This window comes from Lampris incognitus, chromosome 3 (genome assembly GCF_029633865.1).
Source record: "Lampris incognitus isolate fLamInc1 chromosome 3, fLamInc1.hap2, whole genome shotgun sequence".
NCBI classification, from domain to species: Eukaryota; Metazoa; Chordata; class Actinopteri; order Lampriformes; family Lampridae; genus Lampris; species Lampris incognitus.
In genome coordinates, this window is record NC_079213.1 from 32,988,686 (window position 1) to 33,009,524 (window position 20,839).

The 20,839-nt window shown below is 47.3% G+C and overlaps 1 protein-coding gene across 1 annotated transcript in view; it reads right to left on the minus strand.

Moving 5' to 3' along the window:
- Positions 1-20,839, minus strand: part of dgki (diacylglycerol kinase, iota) — a 150,632-nt gene that overhangs the window by 66,641 nt on the left and 63,152 nt on the right. The window contains exons 3-8 of the mRNA XM_056275905.1: positions 10,068-10,163; positions 6,151-6,225; positions 4,217-4,273; positions 4,048-4,116; positions 3,727-3,795; positions 1,831-1,947 (exon numbers count right to left, since the gene is read on the minus strand). Of these exons, the coding sequence (XP_056131880.1) occupies positions 1,831-1,947; positions 3,727-3,795; positions 4,048-4,116; positions 4,217-4,273; positions 6,151-6,225; positions 10,068-10,163 (483 nt within the window). The remainder of the gene's footprint in view (positions 1-1,830; positions 1,948-3,726; positions 3,796-4,047; positions 4,117-4,216; positions 4,274-6,150; positions 6,226-10,067; positions 10,164-20,839) is intronic.

A 20,839-nucleotide genomic window follows, 5' to 3' on the forward strand; every position in this document is an offset into this window, starting at 1 on the left:
GCCTTATCTTGCAAGACCGAGACCTCCCACCAACTTTCAAAGAAATCCTACATGCATTCAAGACCCTGAAAAACAACAAAACTCCTGGACCTGATAACATTCCAGCTGAAATCCTCAAGGAAGGAGGCTACCTCTGTATGAGGACACTGTATCTCTACATCCTTGAGGTGTGGAGTCGCGAGTGTGTCCTCCAACAGTGGAAAGATGCCAACATTTATAAAAACAAAGGAGACAAATCCATCTGCTCCAAAGGTAGGGGTATTTCACTACTGGCCATTGCCGGAAAGGTCCTAGCCAAGATCATGGTCCACAGACTAACACTCGCAATAGCCGAACAGGTCATACCAGAGTCACAATGCGGCTTCCGAAAGGACAGAGGGACCATTGACATGATCTTTGTCACACGCCAGCGCCAGGAGAAATGCCGAGAACAGCACAAGGATTAATATATAGCATTCACAGACCTCTCAAAGGCATTTGGCACAGTTAATTGAGCCCTGCTGTGGCAAGTCCTGAAGAAATTTGGATGTCCATCCAAGTTCCTCACCATCCTTGAACAGTTTCACTCAGGAATGATGGCGCAGGTGGTAGTGGGGAACCACAGCTCTGAGCCCTTTGGTGTGCAGACTGGAGTCAGACAAGGCTGTGCGCTAGCCCCAGTCCTGTTCAATATCTTCTTAGTCTCTGCTACGACACTGTTATGAAGGAGGATGGAGAAGCAGGCTGGAGTCACCATTGACTTCAGGCTCAATGATAACCTATTCAACATCAGGAGGTTTCAGGCAACCACCAAGTTGACCTCTGAAAATATCATTGAGCTACAGTATGCTGACGATTGTGCCCTGGTAGCCCACACACCAGAAGCCCTACAAAACACTGTCGGCAGTTGTAACTGCATACAGGAGAATGGCACTGATCATCAACATCCAAAAGACAGAGGTGATCTGTCAGATGAGTGCCGGCCTCCCAAGCCACCCAACAACCTTCACAGCAGAAGGGCAACAACTGGCCACTGTTCCTGCCTTCAAATATCTGGAAAGCATACTATCTGACACCTGCACAATGGATGATGATATCCAGCATCGCCTCAACATCTTTTTGGTTGTCTAAGGAGAAAGGTTTTCCAGAACAGCAACCTCAGTCTCCACACCAAAGTGCTTGTTTACAGAGTGGTGTCCATGGACCATCTACAGCCATCATCTCAGAGGCCTGGAGGCCTTCCATGTGAGATGTCTCCAGAGGATCCTCGGCATTACTCAGGAGGATAAAGTGCGACACACAGAGGTGTTGGGGTGGACAGGCAGTTGCAGCGTGGAGTTCACCACCATCTAAACCACCATCAACTCAGGTGGCTTGGGCATGTCACTCGCATGCCCAGCCAACGACTCCCAAGTAAAGTCTCCTACAGCCAACTACACCTTAGTCAACGCACTGTTGGTGGACAGAAGAAGCAGTTTAAAGACCAAATGAAGACCACACCGAAAAGATGCCAGATCAAACCCTTTTCCTTGGAGGAACTTGCCTCCTGCCACACCATCTGGCACTCTCACGTCTCACAGGGAATGACATATATGGAAAACCAGCGCACACAACACTGTGTAGCAAAGCGTGTGAAGAGGCATGCTTCTGCTCCCCCCCTGCCCCCCAACCACTTTTACATGCCCGGTCTGCAGCTGCAACTGTGCATCCAGGATGGGAATATTATGCCACCAAAGGACTCACAAATAGGAGAAGATGGTCATCATCGGATACGATAAACAACCAGCAAGCAAGTGTGTGTGTGTGTGTGTGTGTGTGTGTGTGTGTGTGTGTGTGTGTGTATGTGTGTACCTGTGGTTTCCTGACTTTGATGATCCAGGACGGGGGTACTATAACTCCAGCGTGCGCCCCCAGTGAGCATGGCTCCTCAATCTGGTGCAGCATGAAACACGTCACCTTGTTGTGGAACTGCAAGCGAAGGAAGCTTATTGTGAATTATCTACTTTAATTAACTTATTAGCATGTTTACGAAAGTAATTTGCATTAGAGCTTAAGGTTTGTGTCTTGACATATGCAATATAAATTCAAAATGAAGGGCGGTGGAGGAGCATTATATCACTAAAACGACTGGGATTTCACTCCTACCTATATTCTGTCATGGTAAACACCCAATTGAGATATTAATGCATTGCATATGTTAGTATGTCTGTTAGGAAATGACTGACACCAAAATTAACATTTTAACAACTATAGTAATATTTTTAAATAATTTAAACTGCAGAGAGATATGGTCGAACTTGAATAGCAAAATTGAAAAAGTGAAAATATTACCTGAAAAACAAAACATGAAACACATATTGCTAATCTAACAAACATAACAAGGCCTATAAAACATGAAATGAAAAAAAAACAAAACTGAAAATAACCACTGAAACAGTCCCAAACAACGACCAGAACTTAAAAACTACTAGAACAACCATGGGTGGTCAGAATGACCGCCACTGTTTTTAAACTCTATATTCTGTCAAGATAAATACCCAGTTGAGATATTAATGCATTACATATGTTAGTGTGTCTGTTAAGAAACTAACTGACACCAAAATTAACATTTTAACAACTTAAATACTATTTTTCAAACAATTTAAAATGGTCACTGTCCAATGCGCCAGTGGTAGTCATGGTGCGTCTGTAACGCCGTCTGTAACCAGACGTGTTGGAATCAAAAATCAAAACTATTTCTCTGCACTGGAGAATGCTAGTGTGTTTCTAGGACAGAGCAACGAACTTCACAAAGGAAATCATGTGACCAACACATGTCACAGTGTGTTGGTGGTCAATAGTGTCATGATGCGATGACACACAAATTACGAACCGTCATTTTGACCGCCTGTGGTCGTTTTACGTAGATCTTATCATTACTTTTTTTGCAATTGATCTAAAACTTATTTCAGTGCACATATATGCAATTTTAGGCGCATCCAGAGAGCGGCAGGTCTGTATCCCCCCCTTCCCCACAAAGTTATTAAACTTTGAAAATCCAAAACTGTCAAAGTGACTGGCTTGTTTATGACGAGAAAATAATTGAAAATTGGAAATACTGTCTGAAGAATGTTTCCAAAACAATACACATAAATTAAAAGAAAAGATATCATTGACACATGCTTTTTTCAGTTCAAGTATTCACTCAGTGTTGGATTGGTGAAATCTTGCCAGAAAAAGATTTAGATGACCAGTTACGTGGTAACCTATTTGGCCATCAGTCATTTCATTATCATGTTATCAATCATTTGTGGCTCATTCAAAGGTTAGTCTGTAGAGATGCCCGACCAAGCCGGAGGTAAAACGGGGATTCGAACCGGCGATCCCCGTGTTGGTAGGCTACAGAACAGACCGCCACGCCACCCGGATGCCCTTGTTTGCACATTTCTAAGGCAGTGGTTTTGTTTTCCCTGACTGAAATTGACCTGAGACTTTCATGCTGTCCATTCCCTCGAGGGCTTGCACAACCATTATGAGCCGATCATGTTTTGTTGTGATACAAGATACTCTTTCAAATGCCGTCTTGTGGGTTCAACAATTTCAAAATTGCACCATCGGCACTGTGTTAAAGACATAGTAACTGCTCTACCCATTTCTCACAAGTCACTCATCCACCAGTAAGGGTGAATTGTATTCTTCAAACAACACGATGGATTTAAAACCTAAAAAACAAAAAACAAAAAAAGAGCAGGCTGTAAAAGCACCTACAGCCTGTTTGCACCAGGAGCAGCTGATGGCGATGATTTCCTTACTGTGGAAGAACTTCTGCTGGAAGCTCTGTGGGGACAAACAGAATCACGCTGACGTACTCTGTAGTAACACTACTGAACTGGCAACAATGAGCATCCCTGTCACACACCACATGAGGGTGTATCTGTCTCAAAGGAGGTGTTTTAAGACAGAGGCTAAACAAGAGGAAATCGAGCAATTAGGACATGATTCAGCAAAATAAACTCCTGGAAAATGCATAGAGTATTAAATGTTTGTGTGTGCATGTGTGTCTGTATGTGTGTGTGCATCTTTCCTTACCTTGCCACACTGTTTGCACTTCCCCTCCTGTCTTCGTCTGTGAACCCAGTGATGTCTTAACACATTCTGCTGTCAGAGAGATGAGTTAGTCGCTCTCACAAGTGTAACGTCTAACACACACACACACACGCACACACAAAATCCCCCTCTCTTGCTCACATATACTTACGTCTCTGAGGCAGCGAGACCCTCCTTCCCTGAACGTTGGCTTACAGCGAAAGTTGATCTGGAAACAGAGAGAGGGCGTGACAGAGACATACAGACAGAGAGAAGGAGATGGAAAGAAAGAAACAATGAGAAAGGAAACAGAATACTCTGCGCCAAATCAGTTTCTTTACTACGGGCTGCAGAAATGGAAAATTAATGTACAGCATCCAATCTCGCAGCACTTAAAGAAATAAGGCCTTCATATAGAGAATCATATCTGCCTGTATGACAGGGTAGTTGGTTAAAACACTGATGAAATAACACATTTTTTTCCATTTGTGCTTTGAATCTGCTTTCATTTCTGATGTGGCCTTAAAACAGATGGATTTCTGCAGTGCTGCTGTGGGGAACACGGGCAGCTGCTGTGCTGTGCTGCCATGCTGTATGTGTTGTGAAGCAGTGCAACAGTTTCTGAACAGTTCCATGGTTCGTCGGTGCAATGAGCCTAGCAAGCACTAAAATGTGGGACTCGTACGTTTGAATTTGTGACTTTCTTAAGCTGTCACATTACACAAAGCACAGTAAATGTTGCCTACATCCCATTGAAAAATCCTGGGAAAATGTAAAAAAAAAAAAAGGCCAAATATAAGGAGGGTAATTGAGTAGCTGTATATAGTGGTGCCCATAGTCACTCATCTTTTCTTTGCAAATTTTGAACCATAGAATTAAACGGGCATATTGTGGCACATACTTGGGGTCAACTGTCCAAAGTAACAGGGAGTGCAGAAGAGAGGTGAAGAAGAGAGTGCAGGCAGGGTGGAGTGGGTGGAGAAGAGTGTCAGGAGCGATTTGCGACAGGGGGGTACCAGCAAGAATTAAAGGGAAGGTTTACAAGATGGTAGTGAGACCAGCCATGTTGTATGGTTTGGAGACAGTGGCACTGATGAAAAGACAGGAGGTGGAGCTGGAGGTGGAAGAGATGAAGATGATAAGATTTTCACTGGGAGTGATGAAGAAGGACAGGATTAGGAACGAATATATTAGAGGGACAGCTCAGGTTGGACGGTTTGGAGACAATGCAAGAGAGGCAAGATTGAGATGGTTTGGACATGTGTGGAGGAGAGATGCTGGGTAAATTGGGAGAAGGATGCTGAATATGGAGCTGCCACGGAAGAGGAGAAGAGGAAGGCCAAAGAGGAGGTTTATGGATGTGGTGAGGGAAGACATGCAGGTGGCTGGTGTGACAGAGGAAGAGGCAGAGGACAGGAAGACATGGAAATGGAGGATCCGCTGTGGCGCCCCCTAACGGGAGCAGCCGGAAGTAGTAGTAGTAGATTGTGGCACAAGGGCCGGGTCTTTTAAAACAACTGGGTACGAGTCATTAGGATTTGTTCATCCACCCATCCATTATCCAAGCCGCTTATCCAAATTTGGGCAGCGGGATGCTGGAGCCTATCCTAGCAGTCATTGGGCAGCAGGTGGGGAGACACCCTGGAAAGGCCGCCAGTCCATCACAGGGCCGGCACATTCACACCTAGGGACAATTTAGTACGGCCGATTCACCTGACCTACATGTCTTTGGACTGTGGGAAGAAACCGGAGCACCGAGAGGAAACCCACGCAGACACAGGGAGAACATGCAAACTCCACACAGAGGACGACCCGGGATGATCCCCAAGGTTGGACTACCCCGGGGTTCGAACCCAGCACCTTCTTGCTGCGAGACGACTGTGCTATCCACTGCACCACCGTGTCGCCCTCGTTAGGATTTGTGGCATTTAAAAATGGAACATTTAAAATTCAAATTGGAATTCACCATCAAGACACCTAAAGTATGGACGGCTCGTAATAAAATGTCCAACTTGCTGTGTCTACACCTGTGTGTTGACTCAAGGGTGTGCTCGTATGGTCTTCCCTTGTTAGTGTGTGTGTGTATGAGTGGCTCGTGTGTCGTACCTTGTCTAGTTGTTCCATGCAGGCAGTGTGAACAACGATCTTACAAGCTGCACATTTCCTCCTGGGGGCTGACTTCTTAAAGGACACAACAGACATGCACAACGTAGACAGCAGTGAGAAACACAACTCAACACACACACACACACACACACACACACACAAACATACACACACACACACACACACACACACACACACACACACACACACACACACACACACACACACACACACACACACAGAGCCCCACCTTTTCGGTGGTTTTAGAACAGGCCGACAAGCCACAAAACGACAGTGCGCCACTTAACCCCAGCACATGTGCATTATGCCGCAGTCATATGAATTATTAATGTTCCATACCACGTAGCCAGGACCCTTCTGGTCCTGACAGGCGGATGAGTCAGACACACGGTAATCCCGTGTGCATTTCAGTCAGAACAACCTGTCAAAACATACCATCGATTTGCCCGATTCTGATAATCTAACGGCATTACCTGACAGTTTTGCACATTCAGATACATACTCGGATAAAACACAGATATCTGAATGGTAAAATCCAAACCAGCCATCAGCTGCTGGAGGGGACTCCACCAAGACAGGAGATATCAGAAAGCTTATCTGACCGACAGTGTGGCTAGCCAACGATGCACATCTACACACACCTCATCTATGTCATATAAATCTGTAAACAGCACAGGTCAGTAAATCTGTCGCTGGTGACAATCGACAGTGTTCTGTCAAACCAGCAGCATCCGGGTAGTGTGGTGGTCTATTCCGTTGACTACCAACACAGGGATCGCCGGTTCGAATCCCCGCGTTACCTCCAGCTTGGTCGGGGGTCCCTACAGACAGAATTGACCGTGTCTGTGGGTGGGAAGCCGGATGTGGGGCAGTGTGTCCCAGTCACTGCAATAGTGCATCCTCTGGTTGTTTGGGGCATCTGTTCGTGGGGGAGGGGGAACTGGGAGGAATAGCGGGATCCTCCCACACGCTACGCCCCCTGGTGAAACTCCTCACTGTCAGGTGAAAAGAAGTGGCTGGCGACTCCACATGTGTCGGAGGAGACAGGTGGTAGTCTGCAGCCCTCCCCGGACCAGCAGAGGGGGTGGAGCAGTGACCGGGACGGCTCGAAAGAGTGGGATAATTGGCCAGATACAATTGGGGAGAAAAAAAGGGGGGGTCCATTCCATTATCCAAACTGCTTATCCTGCTCTCAGGGTCGTGGGGATGCTGGAGCTTATCCCAGCAGTAATTCGGCGGCACCCTGGACAGGCCGCCAGGCCATCACACACACACACATTCATACCTAGGGACAATTTAGTACGGCCAATTCACCTGACCTACATGTCTTTGGACTGTGGGAGGAAACCAGAGGAAACCCATGCAGACATGGGGAGAACACGCAAACTCCACACAGAAGATGACTTGAGACGATCCCCAGAGGTTGGACCGGGGCTCGAACCCAGGACCTTCTTGCTGTGAGGCGACCGCGCTAACCACTGCACCACCGTGCTTCAGTGGTTAAAAAATAAAAACCCAGCAGTATGTGTTGACTAGCAGGATGACTGTGCTGCATCTTCAATCTGTCATACATTTGATCTGCTGTGTTTCCAACAATCGAGCATTTTTTTTGCCATTCCACTTATCCGGTTTTTCAAAGGTCAAAAGGTCAACTCATCAGTATCAAACATTTACGCTAACAATACAAGAGGCTTGTGCTAGTCGGGGTGACAAACCATCACAGGGACAATCGACTGACACAAGGAGAAATGCTTTTCCTCGATGGTACCGGCAGAGACCGTACATCCCAAGGTGTGAGTTTAACACATCACACGGCTTTGCTCCTCTTCCCCTCGAGCCACGCGGAGCTGTCATGATGGCTAATCGTATAATGGCAGGCAGATAATGGAGTGGTCTGAACCTCTTGTCGGTGGGATCGTCCTCGTCTCAACAGGCACAATAACACTTGATGGCACAGGACAAAAGCGTCTCGCCGTCATCCATTTACACAGCGCCAAAGTCAAATAACCAGGGAGGTTAGGAAATACCATGGAGGGGGGGGGGTAAAGCAGTGGCTACGTCCTCACCAGCCTGAGTAGATGGAATAATGAAAACAATCTTTATAAGGAGGGCAATTATCCAGACAGTTATATGCTGTGAACAGCAAAAAAAAACTGCGCACATTCTGCAGATTTCTGTTGTGACGCCTCTTCTAACTGCACATGAGCTCACATGCTCCCCCTGCTGTCAGCCGTGACTTGTCGAGGCAAGCTGGCGCCGTCATCCTGGGACCAGACGGCACACAGCGGTGACAGTAAACATCTGGTTAAGAGGTCTCAGTTAGTGTTGCTGCAGCTGCAGAGGGTCTTAGCAGCACCGCTCCCATCAGGCCCTGCACACCATGAGTGCACTCAGTACACGCCATGTCCGCTCAGTGTCAAGGTTATGAGTCAAACGTCAACGTTAGGGTTAATAGGTCTGATAATAACAGTACTAATGATCGTGATTTAAATGCTTTTTTTTTGGGGAGAGGGGTTCCCCTCTTTTTCCCCCCAGTTGTATCCGGCCAATTACCCCACTCTTCCAAGCCGGCCTGGTCGCTGCTCCACCCCCTCCACCGATCCGGGGAGGGCTGCAGACTACCACATGCCTCCTCCCATACATGTGGAGTCGTCAGCCGCTTCTTTTCACCTGACAGTGAGGAGTTTCACCAGGGGGACGTAGCACGTGGGAGGATCACGCTATTCCCCCCAGTTCCCCCTCCCCCCTGAACAGGCGCCCCGACCAAACAGAGGAGGCGCTAGTGCAGCAACCAGGACACATACCCACATCCGGCTTCCCACCTACAGACATGGCCAATTGTGTCTGTAGGGATGCCCGACCAAGCCGAAGGTAACACGGGGATTCGAACTAGTGAGCCCCATGTTGGTAGGCAATGGAATAGACCGTTACGCTACCTGGATGCCCTTAAACGGTGCAGAGGAGCTTTTACTTCACTTTTTTTATGATAATGTAGCAAGAATTCAGGGGGCCACCGGGAATCGAACCTGGGTTCCCTGCACCACGGGCAACTGCGGTAACCGGTCAAAGGGTCCGACCCAACAGTGGACATGCTGAAGCCTGACTACGTATGTAAATGCCGAGTTATATCCAAACAAAGATAAGCAAAGTTTATATTATCTTGCCTCATCTTGTCTCATCTTGCCTCATCTTGTCTCATCTTGCCTCATCTTGTCTCATCTTGTCTCATCTTGTCTCATCTTGCCTCATCTTGCCTCATCTTGTCTCATCTTGCCTCATCTTACTTCGACTTGAGTCCAGCAAATCCAGTTGTCTTTAGTACCTCAGTAAACCTGGCTGCAGCTCATGTCATACCTCATAAGACCCTGTTCTTCATGGGCTCTTCTTCATATTGTCTGCCGGCCGGACAGGTAGTATATCTTCATCACAGGCTCATACATGAGGAAAATTATATTTCAGTGGGGTTTTTTTTTCACAGCTAATCTAATTTGATAACCGTCTAAAAGAAATAAGAGAATATTTATAGAAAGTGCTTCTAGAAAGTCAACTCAGACAAGCCGAGCTTTCCAGAGTCAGTGGAGATTCACCCATCCCTAGGTTGCTGATGTTTTACCAGGTTGCTTATTTTTTACTAGTTTCAAGAAAAAATACAACTGAAGGAGTGAATATGTGAGCAAATGTGTGGTTAATGGCTGCATCTCACAATGTATAGATGCAAAGAGTGTAACTTTTTCTATTTTATTCTCTCTTCTTCTTCATTTTCACACACACACACACACACACACACACACACACACACACACACACACACACACACACACACACACACACACACACACACACACACACACACACACACACACACACACACACACACACATCAGTGTGCTACTCACTGCAGTCTTGAGTAAGCAGGTGTCTTCTCCTAGATAGCACAGGTCTCCTGAACAACTGGTCTCCAGCCATAAGTGGTCCCCATTCACTGCATTTTCCTGCAGACAAACAGACAGACAGACAGACACACACACACACACACACACACACACACGAACAGACACATTAAATACACACAGATACATATGCATACAGAGTCATACAGGCACACACACAAAGCCACAAACACAAAGAGAGAGGGAGGGATTTTTTAAAACATTTATTCAGTCCAACAGCTGATATTCAAACACACACATCTTACTACAATCCAGCTCAAAGATGACAAAACAGTTTCAGAACAAGTCTCAAGGGGTAGTTCAGAACAAATGTCAAGTCAGCTCTACATGCACGGCCCAAAATCACAAACACACATTAGCCTCAGGAGGCTTTACAATGTGCAATAGGCGGTGTTTAAACAATTTATATAATAAATAAAATAAATAAAACATAAGGCAAATATGCAGCCAGGGCTCACTCTTGTTACACAAACTAGAAACAGAAAACCAGGTCTTCATCATCTCCCACTGAGCACAATACTCCCCCTATTGACCATTTAAGGCTGAAAGCCTCTAAATTGTCAACCATTTTGTAGTAGGAATACTCCACCCTGATCTGAGCCTTCAGCAGACCTTTAAGAACCTGCACAGGGTCCACACAGCCCACCGCCCGAGCCCGGTTCTTACGGCTCAGCCAGATGGCTAATTTGGCAGTAGTTGATAAAATTCACAATTGTTATTAACTTTTCTTCCTAGCTAGGTATTTGGGACCATACACAAACAACTGAAAGGAAAAAGCCTCCGCCAAGCCCAAAAAACAGCCCCTTAGCAAATCAAACACACCCACCAACCTAGGACACTGCACAAATAAATGCATTAGAGTTTCACACTGTGAACAAAAAAGACACGCCTCCCTGTGGTCAGGATCCAGGTGTGCTCTGTGTCTGTTCGTGGCTATCACTCCAAGCACAATCCTCCCCTGGAGGTCAGCTGACCGTTTTTCAACCGGTAGCTTGTACAGGGACTGCCAGCAGCCTTTTGGGGAAGAGCCTGGACCAAAAAACTCTGACCACCTCGACACTTTCATGACCTGCAGACTGAAAATGCCTCACTTTCACACACAGGATGTAAGTTACCTTTTTTCCCAGGTCCTCAAACTTTTCCAGCCGTGGGTTTGTGAAAGAAAGGAGCCAGTCCTCCACGTCCTGCCACGCCCCCACATTAGGAGAGACAGTCAACTGTGGAAAGCTATAATCCACATCCTCCTCCCAATGGCCAGCCAGCTCACAGTTCTCCATAATAAATGTCCTCAGGTACTCTGGAAGTGACACACACACCTCCTCAATAATATGACTCAGCAACCTGGGTCTGATTTTGGTGCGTTGTTGCATGGTCCCCACGGGTGTCAGCAGATGTCCCAACTTCACACATCCGGCCTTGGTGCGTTGTTGCAGGGTCCCACGGGTGTGCAGATGTCCCAGCTTCACACATCTGGCCTCTTTCAGAGAAGATTGTATGCTGGCTGAGGACAGGGTCCCGGCCTGAATGAAGCTGTTGCAAAACAAAACAATGGCTCCTCAAACAGCCACAGACCAGCCATAGCAGCAGGCTCCCTGGAGGCCTTCGGGATCTTCCATTCATCCAGGACAGAGGCGTAGAGAGGCAACAGGCCTGTGAGATCTGCCTCCTCCAGCCTCAGCAGAAACAGTTGCTTACTGTACCCTAGAATACCAGCTCCACAGGATGAGCTCAGCTGTGTCTAGCCATCGCACACTACAGTGATAAAGCAGTCTCTGTGCGGTCTTCAGCCTAAAGGCCATCACTCGAGAGGTAATGTCCACAAGACCCTGTCCTCCTTCTTCCACCGGCAAGTATAAGGCAGGGGCTCGGCTCCAGTGCTGCCCTGACCAGAAAAAGTCCACTATAGCCCACTGAACATCTTCAATCGGGCCTCCTGGTAGAGGTAGAACAATCAGTCTGTGCCACAGCATTGAGGCAACCAAGTTATTGGCAAACAAAACTCGACCCCTATATGACAGCTGGGGTAGCAACCATTTCCATTTAGACAACTTGGCACACACTTTCTCCATCGCATCTTCTCAATTCTGCCTCTGATAATCCTCTGTGCCTAAAAATACCCCCAACACCTTCATCCCTCTTCTCCCCCACTGCAGACCTGCAGGCAAACTGGGTGCTGCCCTCTCTCTCCACTGTCCTACCTGTTAGGCCTCACTTTTTGCCCAGTTTATCTTTGGTGATGAAGCCTTCTGATGTAAGCTCAGACTGTGCCGTAGTTCCTGCACATCCCCCTGATCCCTGACCAACACACTTAAAGCATCCGCATAAGCAGAAACTATCAAAGGTAGGTTGTGTTGTGTGCCTGACAGTGAAAGCCCATTGAGACCGCTTGTCAGCCTACACAGCAGAGGTTCAACAGCCAGACTGTAAAGCTGCCCTGAGATGGGACAATCCTGCCTTATCCCCCTCCGCACAGGGCTTGGCTGGCTCAACCCTCCCCCAACTTGCACCAAACACTCTACTCTCCACTGTACAATAAGCCCACCCATGAAACAGTGTGGTCACCAAAAACAAAAGCTTTAAGTACTGAAAACAAATGGCCATGGTCCACCATGTCAAATGCTTTTTCTTTCTAAGGACAGAATACCTATGTCAAGATCATAAAGTTTACATAGTTTAATTACATCTCGAAAAAGATTATCCATTATTGTTCTACAGCATGTTTGGTCCATTTGAACAAGTATATCCAGATATTCTGTTAATCTGTTTGACAGTGCTCTGGAAACCACTTTACAGTCTGAACATAAGAGGACCACCGGCCTCCAGTTTTTCAGCAAAGCTAAATTTCCCTTTTTAGGGAGCAAGGAGAGAACTGCCCTCTTACAAGAGACAGGCATCGTCCCTGCATGGAAGCATTCCAAGAGAACTTCATGCTCTCAAGAAAACTTCATGCTTCATATGAGTGAGAGAGACAGACAGACAGACAGAGAGAGAGAGAGAACGAGCGAGAGAGAGAGCGAGATGGGGGGGGTCCCTTATGAGTTAAATGACCATATCTCCCTTGATGATATTATATACAATTATATTGTGTTATGCACGTGAACACACACCAATTCAGCACACAGCCAGAGGGGCTGCAGTTTGTTAATTGCTGTTACTAACGAGCAGTTCAGCACTTTCACACTGCTTATTGGTTTGAGCTGTCAGTCAAAACATTTCAATAATTATCATATAATATTTAATATCAGTAATGCTTGATATTTACAAATGCATACACATCCTCTCTCTCTCTCGCTCTCTCTCTCTCTCTCTCACACACACACACACACACACACACACACACACACACACACACACACACACACACACACACACACACAACAAAAAAGCACATGAAGTACTTTTTAAGCTTGTAGACTAATCAAACTCACAATCATAATCAATTTTATGAATTGCGTGGTGGGTTGTTCACACAGGTCATTAACATAATCATAAAAGTTTCATATGTCAGGTAAGGGTTGACAAGAGAATAAACATTACAGTATGTGAGAGACAAGCCAGAAACAACATGTCTCTTATATTAAAAGCATGCAACTTCTGTGAGAGCCAGATTAGTTGCACACTGCACAACATGTTACTGAAAAATACCATATAAAGGAGACACGTATGAAAGGTTGTGTATTAATTTCTAAGCTGGAAAGGAATAAGAAAAAAAAGAAGAAGGAAATATGGAAGAGGTGAGACGGTTAATGTAAAATGTTTATGGGCTCTGTTTGAGCTTGATACTTACACCGATATCAGGGCATATACTACAGTAATACCAAATAACCCAGTCACTGAGGATGCACAAGCCAGTGCATCCTTAGTGCTGGTCCCAAGCCCGGACAAATGGGGAGGGTTGCGTCAGGAAGGGCATCCAGCGTAAAATCTTTGCCAAATCAAATATGCGGATCATAAATAAGACTTACATACCGGATCGGTCGAGGCCCGGGTTACCAACGACCGCCACCGGTACTGTTAACCAGCAGGGTGTCGGTGGAAACTATGCTACTGTTGGGCGAAGGAGAAGGAGAGGGGGAAAGCATGTCCAGAGGCAGCTAGAGAGGAGGAAGGGCAGGCATGTGGAGGTGAGAGTTGGAACTTTGAATGTTGGCACTATGACTGGTAAAGGGAGAGAGCTGGCTGACATGATGGAAAGAAGAAAGGTAGGCATACTGTGTGTGCAAGAGACCAGGTGGAAGGGGAGTAAGGCCAGGAGTATCAGAGGTGGCTTCAAACTCTTCTACCATGGTGTGAATGGGAGGAGTAATGGGGTAGGGGTAATTCTGAAGGAAGAGTATGTCAAGAGCGTGTTGGAGGTGAAGAGAGTATCAGACAGAGTGATGAGTATGAAGCTGGAAATTGAAGGTTTATTGCTGAATGTTATCAGCGCATATGCCCCGCAAGTTGGGTGTGAGATGGATGAAAAAGAAGAATTCTGGAGTGAGTTGGGCGACATGGTGGAGAGGGTACCCAAGGAGGAGAGAGTGGTGATTGGAGCGGACTTCAATGGACATGTTGGTGAAGGGAACAGAGGTGATGAGGAGGTGATGGGAAGGTATGGAGTCAAGAAGAGAAATGTGGAAGGACAGATGGTGGTCGATTTTGCGAAAAGGATGGAAATGGCTGTGGTGAATACATATTTCAAGAAGAGGGAGGAACACAGGGTGATGTACAAGAGTGGAGGAAAGTGCACACAGGTGGACTATATCTTATGTAGAAGGCGCCATCTAAAAGGGATTGGAGACTGCAAGGTGGTGACAGGGGAGAACGTAGCTAGGCAGCATCGGATGGTGGTCTGTAGGATGACTTTGGAGACCAAGAAGAGGAAGCGAGTGAAGACACAGCCGAAGATCAAATGGTGGAAGTTGAAGAAGGAAGACTGTTGTGTGGAGTTCAGGCAGGAGTTAAGACAGGCACTGGGTGGTAGTGAAGAGTTGCCAGATGGCTGGACAACCACTGCAGAAATAGTGAGGGAGACAGCTAGGAAGGTACTTGGTGTGTCATCAGGACAGAGGAAGGAAGACAAGGAGACTTGGTGGTGGAATGAGGACGTACAGCAAATTATACAGAGGAAAAGGTTGGCAAAGAAGAAGTGGGATAGTAAGAGCGATGAAGAAAGTAGACAGGAGTACAAGGAGATGCAGCGTAAAGCAAAGAGAGAGGTGGCAAAGGAAAAGGCGTATGGTGAGTTGTATGACAGATTAGACACTAAGGAAGGAGAAAAGGACTTGTACCGACTGGCTAGACAGAGGGACCAAGCTGCAAAGGATGTGCAGCAAGTTAGGGCGATCAAGGATAGAGATGGAAATGTGCTGACAAGCGAGGAGAGTGTGCTAAGAAGGTGGAAGGAATACTTTGAGGGGCTGATGAATGAAGAAAATGAGAGAGAGAGAAGGTTGGATGATGTAGGGATAGTGAATCAGGAAGTTCAGCGGATTAGCAAGGAGGAAGTGAGGGCAGCTATGAAGAGGATGAAGAGTGGAAAGGCAGTTGGTGCTGATGACATACCTGTGGAGGCATGGAGATGTTTAGGAGAGATGGCAGTGCAGTTTTTAACTAGATTGTTTAACACAATCCTAGAAAGTGAGAGGATGCCTGAGGAGTGGAGAAGAAGCATACTGGTACCGATTTTCAAGAACAAGGGCGATGTGCAGAACTCTAACAACTACAGAGGTATAAAGTTGATCAGCCACAGCATGAAGATTTGGGAAAGAGTAATAGAAGCTAGGTTAAGAGGAGAGGTGATGATCAGCGAGCAGCAGTATGGGTTCATGCCACGAAAGAGCACCACAGATGCGATGTTTGCTTTGAGAATGTTAATTGAGAAGTATAGATTAGGCCAGAAAGAGTTGCATTGTGTCTTTGTAGATTTAGAGAAAGCTTATGACAGAGTGCCGAGAGAGGAGGTGTGGTATTGTATGAGGAAGTCAGGAGTTGCAGAGAAGTATGTAGGAGTGGTGCAGGATACGTATGAGGGAAGTGTGACAATGGTGAGGTGTGCGGTTGGAATGACAGATGGGTTCAAGGTGGAGGTGGGATTACATCAAGGATCGGCTCTTAGCCCTTTCTTGTTTGCAATGGTGATGGACAGGTTGACGGACAAGATCAGGCAGGAGTCTCCATGGACGATGATGTTCGCGGATGACATTGTGATCTGTAGTGAGAGTAGGGTGCCGGTTGAGGAGAGCCTGGAGAGGTGGAGGTATGCACTGGAGAGAAGAGGAATGAAAGTCAGCAGGAGAAAGACAGAATACCTATGCGTGAATGAGAGAGAGGACAGTGGAATGGTCAGGATGCAAGGAGTGGAGGTGACAAAGGCATTTGAGTTTAAATACTTGGGGTCAACTGTCCAAAGTAACGGGGAGTGCAGTAGAGAGGTGAAAAAGAGAGTGCAGGCAGGTTGGAGTGGGTGGAGAAGTGTGTCAGGAGTGATTTGCGACAGAAGGGTACCAGCAAGAGTTAAAGGGAAAGTTTACAAGATGGTTGTGAGACCAGCTATGTTATATGGTTTGGAGACAGTGGCACTGACGAAAAGACAGGAGGCGGAGCTGGAGGTGGCAGAGTTGAAGATGCTAAGATTTTCACTGGGAGTAACGAAGAAGGACAGGATTAGGAACGATTATATTAGAGGGACCGCTCAGGTTGGACGGTTTGGAGACAAAGCAAGAGAGGCAAGATTGAGATGGCTTGGACATGTGTGGAGGAGAGATGCTGAGTATATTGGGGGAAGGATGCTGAATATGGAGCTGCCAGGGAAGAGGAGAAGAGGAAGGCCAAAGAGGAGGTTTATGGATGTGGTGAGGGAAGACATGCAGGTGGCTGGTGTGACAGAGGAAGACGCAGAAGACAGGAAGAAATGGAAACGGATGATCCGCTGTGGCGACCCCAAACGGGAGCAGCCGAAAGTAGTAGTAGAGAATACTACAGTAATACCAAATACACTAACAGCAACTGACAAAATCCTTAAAATATTGCAATTGGTTGGAAAAAAATATCACACTTGGTTTCAAGATGCACACAGTGCGATGATTCCAATATAACTTGTGCAACCATGCAGGACGATGCAGGCAGTGTGACGCTGATTATACGAGTGACTATCAGACAGTAGCTGTAGGTGCACGTGTAAAACATGAAGGAACTGAAAAGCAATCATTTTGTGGTGCTGTGGGGTTGTTTGAGAGAAATAAAGTGAGAAAGTGGGGCGTCCGGGTAGCATGGTGGTCTATTCCATTGCCTACCAACACGGGTATTGCCGGTTCGAATACCTGTGTTACCTCAGGCTTGGTCGGGCATCCCTACATACACAATTGGCCGTGTCTGCAGGTGGAAAGCCGGATGTGGCTATGTGTCCTGGTCGCTGCAAGCGCCTCCTCTGGTCGGCATGTTTGGGGGAGGGGAGAACTAGGGGGAATAGCGTGATCCTCCCACGCGCAATGTCCCCCTGGTGAAACTCCTCACTGTCAGGTGAAAAGAAACGGCTTGCGACTCTACATGTATCGGAGGAGGCACGTGGTAGTCTGCAGCCCTCCCCGGATCAGCAGAGGGGGAGGAGCAGAGACTGGGACGGCTCAATAGAGCGGGGTAATTGGCCAAGTACAATTGGGAGAAAATGGCGGGGGGGGGGTGAGAAGGACGAACTTGTTACGAATGAATGATGGCAAGCGCCACCAGAGTCAAGGAGCTAGCAGCGAATAGCGCCTCTAAGCCGGTTAGTGCTAATCATTACTGTTGGTCGCCTCCACTTGGAGGTATAGCTACTTAAAGTTTGATTAATGGATCTTGGGTGGACGTTAGCAAGAGCTAGCTATATTCAGAAAACATCCAGCAAAACTTCCTATGGTTCCTATTATATGTAGGAAGTGAACTCGCATGTGCGGCAGCCTCACTCAGTGCCGACTATGAGGTGTCTTTGTCCACATCTACATCAGAGTTTGTGTCATCGTGTGAAGAACTTTTACGAGGATTTATGTCTGTGATCGTCGATTTCGTTTGGAGGCTGGGAGAGCTGGTGTTGGATCAGCTGGGAGAGCGGGGCAGGCTAAGCTAACTGCTAGCCCACGCAGACCAGCAGTTCTGACAACACCAAGATACATAACAACGAGGGTGGTCTGGCGACGGCCTCGCCTACCATTGATTGTGCAGTGTTTTTGCCTGCGTCTGCGTTTGTGTCGTCGTGTGGCGTGTGGGGGAGGTGTGTCGAAGGTATTTGGTTGAGGGAGCTTGGTCTGCTGCGTTCTGTGGGACCAAAGACCACGGCCCTGACCCGAGCTTTGCCCGAAGAGGAAACGCCGAGGGCGGTCTGACAGGACGCAGAAGCGGGGCAGGCTAAGCTAACTGCTAGCCCATGCAGACCGGCAGTTCCGACAGTCATCCTGGCTGGCTTTCCTTCTCCTGGACAGTGGAATTTTTGAATTGTGTTGAAAATTTACTGAATGGACTGTGTTGTTGACTGTTTGTGTTTTCTTGCTTTGTTCTCTCTGGTTTTGTATGTTTCTGATGGTGTCGTTTTTGGGAGGTTTTAGATATGCGTTTTTGTCTTTTGTGTTGCACTGCTGTGGGTTGGGGGAAACGAAATTTTGTCTCTTTTGTGTACGTAAGTACATGAATGAGATGACAATAAATTGTTCCTGATTCCTGAAAAGAATCCGCACAAACTGACTGACAGCAAGCAGAAACCAAAGGGGACTCTGGCTTGCAAAGAACTCTCCTGATGGGGCTGATAGCGAGCAGATGCAGGAAAAGTTTTCTGTCTCCATTTACAGCAATTTTCTTATCAGTGTATCTACTTACTTGATAGCTGTCGGGATGTAGAAAAAGTTTGTCCAAATATTATAAAAAACTGTTCTAAGTTAAAATCACTGATAGTCACTTTAACTGCCAGCGAGTGGCTCCCATGCTGAGTCTTGAGCAATACCTTGCTGAGAGTTCATGCTAACTGTGATTTCAAGCTGGGGTTCAGAGTTAGTAGTTTATTGTTCAGTGGTTCTGTTCCGAGAACAAATTTTTTTGGGGGGGGATTTTTTCCCACTTTTTCTCCCCAATTGTACCTGGCCAATTACCCCTCTCTTCCGAGCCGTCCCAGTCGCTGCTCAACCCCCTCTGCCGATCCGGGGAGGGCTGCAGACTACCACGTGCCTCCTCCGATACATGTGGAGTCACCAGCCGCTCCTTTTCACCTGACAGTTAGGAGTTTCACCAGGGGGACGTAGCGGGTGGGAGTATCACAATGTTCCTCCCAGTTCCCCCCTCCCCTGAACAGGCGCCCCGATCAACCAGAGGAGGCGCTAGTGCAGCGACCAGGACACATACTCACATCCGGCTTCCCACCCATAGACATGGCCAATGTATCTATAGGGATGCCCGGCCAAGCCGGAGGTAACACGGGGATTTGAACCGGGATCCCCATGTTGGTAGGCAACAGAATAGACCACCACGCCACCCGGATGCCCCCTCCAAGGCCAATTTAGTTCTTGTAGCTGGATAAGTGTTTGTATTTTGTCTAGTCTGTCTAATAAAAGACCCCATATAGGTGTCAAATGAGATCCAGCTTGCCTGTTGTCCACCTTGTCCACAAGTCCTTGTTGAGATCTCTGTGACAATAGAGAAAGGGAGTGAGGAAGAGAAGCATCATGGCTCCAGAGAAGTTGTGCATGGTTGCATTGGTTTTTACTGTCCTGAACTGCTTCTCTGATGGCAGAGCTTGGAATATTTGGTGGCTGGGTGAAGAGGGATCGACAGTAATCAAACCACCTTCTCACTGGACCAGGAGTATAGAGGACTTGTGAGGCGGGCAGGTTTTACAGCTGACAATCTTCTCCCCTGACAAGGTGGTGCACCATCGTCTGGACACTTCTGGAGGAGTTGAGGATGAACTTCATGATGGATGGTGGCTGTCTGAGGCAGGTGGAAGTACTTCATCTGTCCCAGGAGGTCCATCCATTACTGAGCCTTTGTGTCAACATTTTGCTCCCTCTTGAATAGCAGACTCAAAGTCGCTGAAGGGCTGAATTTCACAGTGTTTGGCATCATGAAGTGTACGCCCACGTTGACCCCAGCCGACACGGACCTGTTGCCTCGGTGGGTGAATTGTACGGCGTCCAGCAAGGGAGCTGTGATGGCTCAGAGGTGGGCCAACACGAGTCTCGAAAAGGTCACCGTGACCTCAGACAGCAGGGCGACAGGTCTGCAGACATTCAGGCTTGTGATCTTTGTCTGGGAACAGTGCAGAGCTCCAGCGACCGGTTAAAAATGGCTGTGGAAAATGTCTGCCCTAGTTTCCTGTCTCTCCAAGCGCCTTTAACAGTAAAGTCAGACGTGTATTCTTCTGGTGCTGCTGTTTAAACATACTGTGTAAACTCTTGACCCTGTGTTGGTATGCATTTGTGTGTCTATACTGCGGCTGTATATGTGTGTGTATGTGCAGATGTGTGCGAGTGAGTGGTTCTTGTGTGAATACAACTCTCAGTATGTGTGTGTGTGTGTGTGTGTGTGTGTGTGTGCGTGCGTGCGTGTGTGAGTCTATCACATCAATGTGAGCAAATGTGCAATCAACCACAATTCTTTGCTCCTGTGTGTGTGTGTTTGTGTGCGCCCTGCAGCGAGCTAAAGGCCAGCGATGACGTGGTGGAAGTGCCCCTGCAGACAGAATGGGTGGGAGGTGGGGTGGGGTGGGGTGCGCC